This window comes from Ruditapes philippinarum, unplaced genomic scaffold (genome assembly GCF_026571515.1).
Source record: "Ruditapes philippinarum isolate M1 unplaced genomic scaffold, ASM2657151v2 ctg2995_1_1_1_1, whole genome shotgun sequence".
NCBI lineage: Eukaryota > Metazoa > Mollusca > Bivalvia > Venerida > Veneridae > Ruditapes > Ruditapes philippinarum.
This window is the reverse complement of record NW_026858909.1, coordinates 58,870-71,208: the sequence shown is the minus strand read 5'-3', so window position 1 is coordinate 71,208 and position 12,339 is coordinate 58,870. Positions and strand designations below refer to the sequence as shown.

Below are 12,339 nucleotides of genomic sequence, written 5' to 3'. Positions count from 1 at the left end.
GTTTTCTCACCAAGCGTCGTCGTTCTCGTCAACATTTCAGATTCAAGTTATTTACGCTTTTACTTTATAAATTCTTTACTTCTTAAGGTATTTACTTTAAACTTCAAATATATTTTCTGATCATCAACAATTTCATATGTAGCAAGGTTTACAATTCAAGTACAAAAAAATAAGTCAGCCCCCTTGAACTTAGAATTTTCATGTACAAAATGATGATTTTTATATAACTTCTTCATTTCTTAATGTATCTACTTCAAACTTTATATATATATACATACACACACACACACACACATACACACATATATATATATATATATATATATATATATATATATATGTGTGTGTGTGTGTGTGTGTGTGTGTGTGTGCGTGTGCGTGTGCGTGTTTTACTATCACTCAAGTGATTTGGGAAAAGGTTAAATACTTTAGCTTGACTATTTACAGAATTATGTCCCCCCTTGAACTAAGTTTCCTTTTGTAGAAACTATTTATTTAATTCAATCTTTTTTCATTTCTCAAAGCATTAACTTCAACCTCACAAATCATAATTAAATGACAAGGGTTATAAATCTAGCGTCCATATATCCAGAATTATCTCCTCCTTAAACTTTAAATGTTTCTTACTCATTTTTTCCGTGGATTTACTTCAAATTTAAAATAGACATTCATTGTCATCATTTTTGCAGATCATTCTCTTAAAAATATCTGATATATGCTTCCTATATCAGACAACGTGTATCATGGAAGTATTAGAGCCAAAGAAAGGGCGTCCGTGGACGAGTTGTTTAAGATAATTGACTTAAAATTTCTTTCCCCTCACTGCATTGTGTTCGAATCCCGACAGGGACTTTGGATTCTTCTATGTTAGGAAGCTATCAAGCTAGCTCACGGAACGTCGGTGGTTCTACTCATGTGCCCATTCGTGCTTTGAATAATGCACCTGAGGTCTTTGTATCGTCGCCATATGACATATACTGTGTCACTGTGTCATTGTGACGTAAACCCAATCAAACAAACAAACAAAGACCAATAGAAGCTTGTTTCCAACGCCAAGATGTATATTTTTGGTCACGCATAACATAAATATTTTAACTCGATTCAAAATGTCCCCACCGATCTTTTGCTTAATGCTACTTAATTAGTATTCTCGATATTAAGCGCCAATCGTTTCCGCCCTCTCGTAAGGACATCAAAAACATTTTTTTGAATTAACGTACGGACACCTTTTTCGGTCAAACGTCACATATAAATACATTTCATTATATATAAAGTAAAAGGTGGGATGTTTTGCCATAATTCATTTCATGACATATGTAATAGTCGATATATATTTCGTACATTAATTGATTTTTTTTTTTTTTTTTGGGGGGGGGGGGTTACGGCGAATCAACATAATAAAGGTCATTTGGTGCCTAAACCGGAAACATGATTTGATTTGATAAGACAGGACGATTACAACCACTTAACCTGCTAGAGACAAGAGATGCTCAGACGCCAACCAATGTAAACCCCTCATATATAAAAATAAAATTCTACTTTTATAAACTATTATGTTTTAATGAACCAAAGGATATAATACCATTTGTCTTTAGTATACATAAAAGTGACTTGAAATATCAACATTTATTTCGTATTACCTCCGATAAAAATTAATGCAAAAGAAGAAAACAATTGGTGGAACTAAACAAAATGGAATTTTGAAAGGGTTTTATGAGACCTGCATATCACAGATAAGACGTTAAAAGGCAATTAAAAAAGAGAAAAATAATCAGGCACCATATCCTAAGGGTGATTATAAAGTATTCAAGTAGAAAAACTCGAACCGCGTCAGTTAAGAACGGTTGAAATAGAATGAACTAAAAATATCACAAAAATACCTCAAACATGCATACACAACAATGATGTCAAGGATCAGAAAAATAAAATATTTTATCATATGTAAGAGCCGACATTTTACGGCTTCCACACGGTACAAGTAACACCGATGTGGCAATAAAATAGAGAAAATTGGAATTTGTAAAGAACGCAAAAAAAAACAACGACAAAATTGGAAATGTTGCAGGCTCGGTTTGATTGAGCCAGTAAATGAACGATAATGGCAACGCTCCTTATCACCGGCTAAAGCAAAACATTTAAACACGGAAATCGTCAAATTTTAAATTAAAAACCATCTGAATCTGCGATTTTTTTCCGGATGATGTTATGAGAGAGAGACTTACTCAAAATGGCGCTTAAATCAACATTGAAAAAGTAAAAGAATGTAAATGTTTTTTTTTGTTTTTTTTACAGGGGTCAAGGTCAAGTCAGAAGCTACACCTGCCAGAAGAAGGCAAGGATCAAAATCATTAAAAGAATCTTCACAAACAACAGGTTGATACATTATCCTGAGTTAGAACAGTAGCATACCGTATAAGTTTTCTGCGGTGACTTTATTTCTGCGTATTCTGCGGTCAGTATTAGTACCGCAGCAATAAAAACCGCAGAATATTTCTAATATGTTTTCTAATGTAATCTAATTTACGTTAAACTTCTATCAATTATATCATATTAAAGACACTACTGGGGTATACTTTGCACACCTCATTTCACGCTGATCAAAAGATGCATACTTTTCTTTTGTTTCACGTTATATTTGTTTGCAAGCAAACAATATAATGGTTTGTAATCACTATACAGTTTTGCGGGTGCGACGATAAACAAATGCGAATGTGAACATCAAATAAAAAGAGTACAGTAATGTGACTTAAACTTTGATAAGAAGATTCGCAGATTTTATATCATGTTTTGTCCAAAGAATGTGCTGCAGAAATAAAGTCCGTAGAAATAAAAACATGCCAAAATTTGGAAAAACCGCAGAATTTGGAGCCCGCAGAAAAAACACACTTATACGGTATGCGGTATTTGGAAAGATAAATGTTTCAATTACAGTTATTTAAGACCAAAACTGATACACGTGCAAAAACTGCGCCTACAAAATGTGATAAAAAAATCGGATTTTTTACACGGAACTAGTAAGCAAACTAATTGTTATAGTCTTCTGTCATTATTGCCATGTGCTGAAACTCCTGTCTATGTGAATGCCCTGCTTTCGGGTAGAAATGAAGAAAAATGGTTATTTATTCACACTGTCTGGGTTTAAACAATTTCATTCAATATCTTTTCAGACAATGTGTTTGTTTCTTGTTTTAATGCCGTTGTTTTAATTTTTAATGATAGTCACACAAGAATACAATTTTGTTGCTGTTGTTGATTTAATGATGGTATTAGACATTATCTGTTAGAACGATAATTATGTCTATAACAGTCAGCGGTTCCTACAAAATTTAAATATATTGATAACATGTGAAAATTCATATGTACTATTTTTTATATTCGAATGATATGTAATTACTTATAGATAAAAGAGCTGCAATTGATTGTAAAGGGTAACAATACAATACGGATCTTTAGAACTCAACTCATAGACTTGTCTTTTCACAAACTTTACCTTGGAACATCATTTGGAATACGTTGCCAAAACTATGCTATCAAATAATTCTAATTTCTAAGAAAAGATAAAACATCTCCGTTATATCAGCTAGTATTGCCTAAAGCCTTAAAACTGTATTAAATGAAATATAAGTAAATACCAAACTAGTTTCTTATCTTGAAGATACATAAGAGACATTATAACATCCTTGATTTTATTTAAAATACTGAATATAAAAATTGAGAACTCTCAGTGTGATACATTTAGAGACTTTAATCAAATCAATTTTTGTATAGAACTAAATACTTAAACATCAATAATAATGTGTAATCTTATCGATTAAGTATTACTTAATATTGCGTCTATTTTCTTTGTCATCCTGAACATACTGGAAAGTTTGTTAAGATTAAATTTCACTTAAAATATTTATTATTTTGTTGAACATGTTGAACATGTTGAAAGGTCTAAATTAGGTGAAGTAACAATATCATATTAGTAATAAGTCCCTTACCGATTTGACCGGAGGGAATTTATGGTTAACCCTCCGTTCGTCTGTCCATCCATCCGTCTTTCCCTCCGTCCGTCAGTCGGTCCACAAAACTGAATCCTGCGATAACGCAAAACTGATGAAAATATTTTTTGTGAAACTTGGTATATGGATAGATTGCAGTCTGGAGATTATGCACGTCTTTTTTCTGTTTTTCCTATGTTGAACACTTTGGTGGCCATGGCAACAAATAGACTATAATTATGGCTAATTTAACACATAAACTGAAAATATCTATATGAAACTTGAAATATGTGTAGATTGCATTCTGGAGATTATGCACGTCTATTGTTGCTATGTTGATAAATTTTGTTGCTAATAGGCTAGAATATGGAAACTATAACAACATTTGTGATTACTCAAAAAGTACCGAAAACATTTTAATGAAACTTGTGGAGATTATAGTAATCATTTTCATCTTTTATATAGGGAGTATATTGAGAGCTGTCCTTCTCACAAAGCGTCGTAGACCTCGTCAACATTTCAGATTCCAGTTTTTTTACGCTTTGTCTCTATAAATTCTTTATTTCTTAAGGTATTTTAAACTTCAAATATATTTTCTGATTATCAACCACATCATATGTAACAAGGTTTACAACTCTAGCACAAAAATATACATATAAGAATTATATACTCCTTACTTACTTATTCTTTTCAATGGATTTACCTAAAATTTAAAATAGACATTCATTATCAAAACCTTCTTCATATGTGATAAGATTTATAAGACATGGGTTTCCATGATTATTTTCCATTTTTTTAATTTTCTTCTTTGTTACTTTAAATGATATATTTGAAAGTCTTTATTTTTTCACTTTTCTTTTTGTGACTATAAATGGTTTAAGAATTTTGCTTTTATTAAATGTTATTGTCTGGTAACAACCAGCTATGTTTAAAGATTTATCCACAGTGTCTCCGTCAGTTTGTCTCTCTGTCCGTTCCTAAAAATTAATTCCTAAGATCACATTTAAAGACCTTTTCAACACATTTACTTAAAAAAGAGTAAAGTTGAAACATAAGTTATACATTTTTATCCTGAGCAAATTGGATCTTTGATTATCTCTTTTAGAATTGCCTTACTAGGCAGGGAAACTTAACACATAACTAAGATATAGCAAACTAAGGACTCAAAACATTTAAGTTCATTCATGTCATTCATTCTTTCATTCAATGGCATAATTCAATGACCAATGGCCCTTCAGAATGTTGCTGGGGTTCTAACCGGAAGTGGACTTATGTATTGCTTGCAATACTTTGATAAATGTTTGTTCTCCTATATGTTGCAATATAATTATCTCTGAAAGGGAATTATTTTCTAATGATATGTTAAAAAGTTCTGGGATTAATTACCTTGTACAATATAAACAAGATACAATTGAATATCTTTCTTTAAAATCCTTTTAGAGCCTGAAACCTCTATACACGTATATCTCTATAGATTTGATGTAAATGCATAATTTTTTTGTATTGTGAAAAAATAAAATGAAAAAGGAGCTGTCGAATATATATTAATGAAACAAAGAAATACAACATTAAGTAAACGTTTATGGAGAATCAATTTTTTGTCCTAGACGACCAATATCTTTTATAGTTAATCAAATTCTAAACTAAAAGTCATTATTTCGTACTCTAAGATTTAATTACTATGCCTTTCTCTTTTAGGCTAGCAAACTTTCATAAGCTTTCAATATTATCTAGAGCATGTTGTGTATAATGCATACTGAAAATCTTCTCGTATTGGACATCTCATAACTTTGATTGTATGTCAGCACCCTTAACAGGACCACAGTACAGTTTGTTAAGTGAGATGTTCATGGACACCAGTTTTTAGTACATTGTCCAAGTCATTCCAAATACTGGGAAAAAAATTAAAGCTAATTTCACATATTTATAAAAAGTATAATTTTGTGCATTCACTATTGCACTTAATAAGCCAAAGTTATTGAGTTTAATAGTGCTATTGTTTGCGTCGAGTCTTTTTAAAATAGGGTGCAATGCCCTAATGAACTAATGAATTATAAAGAAATAAGAGAGAAAAAAACACGCTTTTTTAATAATTACAGGCAATAAAAACATTACCATACATGTATAATATTAAGACACATTATGACTTTTGAATTTTTTTAATCTGTACTGTTATGATCAGAGTACACATTAAACTAACCTTCAAACTGAAGGCTTAGCCGATAGAGGTTTGTATTTATTGATCGAAAAAGTTGTGTTTGCGTAAATACCGACCCGAAGACAGACGACAGATTTTATGAAAACAATATAGCTCACTTCTTTAAAGCTTAAAGAGGGAGATGCTAAGTCCTAGCAAAATAACAAAAAAAATGATTAAACATAGTTAAATAATGAAGAAACATGAACTTACCAATAAGCAAATTAATGATTGGTTTTATATTTTACAGGTACTGTCGGGTCTAACAAAGAGATATTTTGGCAAATGCTAGCAGAACTTGGGTTGACTAACAGATACCCAAGTACAATATCGATCAGAGACATTGTTACCGTAGATTCAAGCGAATGGAATAAGGTGGAAAATGAACCTATTTGTTCAACTGATATCCCGTGGTTAGTCCTAAAACGATTGCTAAGTTCGCATAGTGAATCTAGGGATATATCAGTGATAAATGAACATGATTTAAATAACGGCATTGACTTAGAAGATACTTTGAGCTGTATATCTGACAAACTTGACGATAAACAAGATATAAGCCCATTAGATGCATTTTTTATCATTTTCCAATGTTGTGATCCTTTTTTGAAACAAGTCGTGGTACAAAAATTATATATTTGTAAAATCGCTGTACCATGTTTGTACAAATATTGGGAAACTAAAAGAACGCAAGTGTCAGTACTTTCAGTTTGGCCTTTGCGATCTTTAGCAATAGAAAATAAGCAAAAAAATGCTGGAAACAGTGATGCCCAATGTAAAGAAATTGACATTCTTGATTTTCCAACAAAAATGATAGCTTTTGGAAGGTTGGGTCGACCCCGCTATTCAAAATCAAAATTGATTAATAGTCTCCTTTCGGATCAAGGATGCAAAACGTTTTTCAATTCTGACTCTCCGTCTGGAATGACAAAAAGAAAACTCAGTAATGGACTAGTTGAAATGTTTTGGTTGCCGTTAATTGGAAATAAACAGGATAGATTTCAGGAAGCAATGACATTTTTGAACTTAAGAGGTGATTTAGAACATCATTTTGATGCAGAAATTCAAACCTTTATTTCAACCTTTGTAGATACTCTCGGCATTATAGTTGACATTGAAACTATTTGTAAAAAGTGTAGAAATTTAACTGATGTTCTCCTGAAATTTTCGTCAGTAATTTTAATTATTGCAAATCCCATTACACAAGAAACTGTAAAAGAAATAAATAAGTTTAAGGCAAATGTTTCGAAACAAAAACCAAACATAAATCTCCGTGTATTGAGTACATATAAAGGAAATGTTGAACAAAACGCTGTCGATATGGTCTCCTTTATATCAGTACATATAGCAGATCATTTGAAGCTAAATTGCACTAAATCATATCATGAACGCTTACGCCAAGCCAAAATAAAAATAAGAATAGATGAAGATGATGAAAACTGTCAAATAGGTAAGCAGAAATCAAAGGAAATGATTAAGCAAATGAATGATGAGGGCTTATCGTGTTCTTGGAAGCAAACTCTGACACCTGCTCATAGTAAATATTCAAAAGAATTAGGAAAACTGATCAAAGAGCGGGAAAGGACAAAAGGCTTGGAAGGTGTCAACGCCATTGATGATCAAATTAAAACCGTCAGAGAAACTCAAATAATGTCCATTACACAATCAGTTAAACTTTTCACTTGCATGCTTAAAAAGTATGAAAATAATCTTCAGATACTGAAGTATTTTCTTTGTTGGTTACATTTTTATATCGAAAGAGAAAAGCGACGATCATTGCCTCAATTAATGAACGAACATCGACAAGCTTGGAGAAAATTAAAACTTCTTAAAAGCAATGAAAAACCGAATCAATCCGATATAGTAAAGCAAGAAAATACCATAGCAGAAAAAGAAAAGAAGATAGATGAAGCATCATTTTCTATTGAACATTTTTTTATTGAAATAGGACATATAAATGAGACAATCCTAGAGCTAGAAAAAGACTTCGCTACATTAGAATTGCCACCATTATGCCAAATGGCAAATATTATTGGTCGTCTTGTCGCTCATGGACACCAATTAGAACTAATAGATGGAGAAAGCTTTTATATGCCTTATAAATGGATAAAAGCAGTAGTCGAGGAAGTTGATCAATACATTGGAGCAGGCAAGGTTCTTGCACTCGCGTATTGGGGTTACAAAGCTCTGGAAAGTCCACATTTTTAAATACTATGTTTGGTTGTCAGTTTTCAACCCGAACCGGAAGGTGTACAAGGGGTATCCATGCAAAACTGATACCTGTAGATACTGCTAAATTCAAAGATAAATCACAATCGGATTACAATTTCATTCTTGTTGTTGACACAGAAGGGCTAAGGTCACCTGAATTAAGTCATTTTCAACATGAACATGATAATGAGTTAGCAACTGCAATAACCGGAATAGGAGATATAACCCTGATTAATATAATGGGGGAAAATACATGCGAAATACGGGATATACTTCAAGTAATCGTTCATGCATTTCTGAGATTTAAAATGATAAACAAAGAATTAGACTTAAAGAAAAGCTGTTCTTTCATCCATCAAAATGTAACAGATACTTCTGCGTCCGAAAATTTGATGAGCGGTCTGAGTAAATTAATTAAAACTCTGGATGAGATGACTAAGGAATCAGCAGAAAGCGAAAATATTAGAGATGTAACTACCTTCAATCAGGTTATTGAATTTGATTTAAATTCACAAGTATGGTATCTTAAAAATCTGTGGCAAGGCAATCCTCCAATGGCTAGAGTAAATACAGAATATAGTGAAAGGGTAATAGATATTAAATCCAGTATCTTGAGTAAAGCCATGACGATGAAAGATAAATCATACAAATCTTTAAGCGATATTACTGAACATGCTCATAATATATGGAAAGGTGTTCTTAATGAGAACTTTGTATTTTCCTTTAAAAACAGCATTGAAATCAAAGCCTACATGGCAATGGAACATGCTGTTCAAAATCAACTTTGGCGGATTGAAAGCTTGATTCGAGATGAATTGATAAAGATTTCACAAAAGAGTTTTGCAAGTTGTGAACAGGAAGAAAATTTATATACGGCAGCTAACAAAGTTAATAAAAATGTAAATAATCTTCTTCTTGAAGAAAAAACAAGAAGCGAGGAAGAAATCAATAAATATTTTGAAAATGACAAATACAAAGATATTATTGTACAGTGGCAAACGAGCCAAAAACAAAGTTTTGACTTTCAGTGTCAACAACTGGAACAAACTGTAAAAGACCAAATAAAGAAAGATCTTGATAAAAGGGAAATAGAAATTTTGACCGTAACCTGTCATGAGAAACATGAAGAGGAGCTTCGAAGAATGTCTATGCAAGTTGCGAACGAATATGAGGGTCAAATGTTAAGCAATGAAGACATAAATGAACTTTTTTTCAATAGAATTTGGCAGTCTTTTGTTAAGAAGGTAAATACTACTACTTCTAATGTAGAGAAAAAAAGAAAGCCAATGCGCGATATTTTTGAAACATATCTTATAAATAAATTTCAGAAACATTCCCAGATAATAAGACAAGTTTTGAAACATAGTGAAAACTTGACACCTTTGCCAAATTTAACAAATTTAAAGGGATCATTCAAACACACGGGTATTGATGAAAAAGATATCAATTTTACATGGACTCAAATGGGAAAGCAAATAATGTATGGTGGTACAAATGTGATGAGTTACATTGAAACAAAAGTTAACCAGGTCTTTGAAACAGTTGATTTTAAGATACAGCATTGTTGTCAACTCAGAGAAGAAATAACAGAAATGTCTGTGAACAAACTTATGCATGACTTAGAAAGTAATATAAACGATATTTTAAAAGGGGATATAGAATATAAGTTTCAGAAGCATTTTTATGTAAAGATGTATGTTCATGTCGGCAGACATGCTCATTCTGTGTTTGAGAAGCACAATGAAAACTATTTTAAAACCTATGGTGCTGCTGCTTGTCTCGAAAAATACAGAGCACAACAAAAAATAAGATTTGAAGCTCACTTACGCAATCGTCATTCTGAAGATACCATCGCAAAGCTTTTTGTCAATATCATAGACAGTTTTGCAGAGGAATGGACATTACAAACGCTTCCGAATAAAGTAACGGATGAACTTTATACCAATCTACCTTCTGTGAAAAATAGAGCCATTATTGAAATATGTACTGATCTTTTAAAACAAGGCATCTTCGAAGATTTCATCACGTACATACAGGCTCCAAAGAACTATGCAAGCACATGGGTAACACTTAAAGCAAATGAGTATTTATTTGCACAAGAGTCAAACTTATACTCAAAATTGTCCACATTACTAGTACGAAATATGTTTCTTGAAGTAAATACGAGTGTACGTAAAGTACTCAAAAAATTTGAGAAACTTCAAAAGCTTCCTACCGACCAATGGGTAAAATCATTCCAAACATTTATGGAAGCTTCAGACTTTTCTATTTCAACAGATAGGTTTAGGAGTATGAAGAACGAAACAGAATACATTCAAAATTTAGAATTTTTTACTAATGAAATATTAAACAGTTTAAAGAAAACAGAAGAAAGCGTTTTATGCCGATTTTATGAGGTCGATAGCAGTTCTGTTCAATGGTCAAATTCGAGTCCTATAGAGCGTATAATACAGAAAATATGGGGATGTCCAGAACAGTGTGCGTTCTGTGGAGAGCCATGTGCTAAAAGTGAAGACCACAAAGGATCTGAACACAACTGTGTACAACATCGTCCGTTATGCTGCATAGGCGTTCGTTCTACGAAGACTCTATTTGCTACTTTGCCGTCGTGCGAATTTCGCATACAATCAGATGAAACGCATAAATGCTGTGTCTTTGATTATAAATGTAATTCAGAAAAACAACAAAATTGTGATGAACAGTCACATCGTTACAAAGATTATAAAACTGTCTTAAAAGAATGGTATATAGCCCCATCAGCTAATATGCATGACACTTCCAAATATTGGATGTGGTTTGTGGCAAACTATAAAGAAAGGCTACATAAGTATTACGGGTATGAATTCAATGATATACCCACATCCTGGTATGAAATCACAGAATCACACGCATTACAAAGCCTCTCAGAAATATATTCTGCTTAATTCCTAATATAGTGGCAGGGATTAAAATCAATTCCTTTCAATTTCATCGAAACATTATATGCAAGAAACAGTTGTTTTGCAATATCTTCATATTTTATAGATGTAAGTAGATTTTAAAAGAAGCAATTGATTTTCTTAAGTTTAAGTTTGGATCATAAAGATAAAACAAAACTGTATCTAGAAAAATAAATTTGAATCTTAAAAGATAACACCATATTTCTTATTGAACGTATTATTGTTTTAATTCAACTACTCAGCTACTTCTTTACATTCCTATAGCTATTAAATGGGCACTTGCATGAGGTGTAATTTTAGTACAGGAGATATATCCAACGTATTAAGGATACGACTATTAAGTTTCTATTAAGGTAGCTTATTGAATATGGCTATACTCTTAAATGTTGGGCTGAAAGGATATTAAGATGATTTCATCAATCAAAAATAATGTTTATACGAAACTTGAAATAATAACCATTTAAAAAAATAGATTTTTGTATAATCAAATGATAAATTTAATAAAAGATATACTGTTATTTACTTTGATGAAATATTTATGTCACTGCCAATTGAAGTTTAGTCTGTGATTTCCTTTACAGATAATTATTTTACATTTAGGACACGATTTATCATTCATAAAGTCAAACATATTGAAAGCAATATCTTAATAAAATGTATATTGCATAACAATGTATGTGTCAACATTTAATACAGATCACTGAAACAATCATAAATTGTTCAGTATTTATTGTTATAAAGACAGGCTTATATTAAATGAATGATATTTTTTATAAATGTAACAGATGGCGTGTTTGAATAAATAAGATTGTATATTGAAACCATAGTCATTGACATCATCTAGTTGGGTGTTTTGCTCTTGAAATTACAATGCAAATGATTTTAGCGTTGTGTTGTCTGTTTAAATTATATAAGATGCGAATATATTGCTAATTTATTGACATATTTGTAAATATGTAACAATTTTTATTTGTTAATCAATCATTGTTGCTTTCAACATTATACGAGTATT

The 12,339-nt window shown here is 31.6% G+C and overlaps 1 protein-coding gene across 1 annotated transcript; it reads left to right on the top strand.

The window, feature by feature from the left end:
- The first annotated feature begins 6,465 nt into the window (after positions 1-6,465).
- LOC132754644 (interferon-induced very large GTPase 1-like) lies at positions 6,466-12,036 on the top strand. Its single transcript, XM_060745301.1, is given in 2 exon segments — positions 6,466-8,341; positions 8,344-12,036. Coding segments are annotated over 2 exon segments (4,845 nt in total). The 3' UTR covers positions 11,313-12,036.
- Positions 12,037-12,339: the final 303 nt, after the last annotated feature.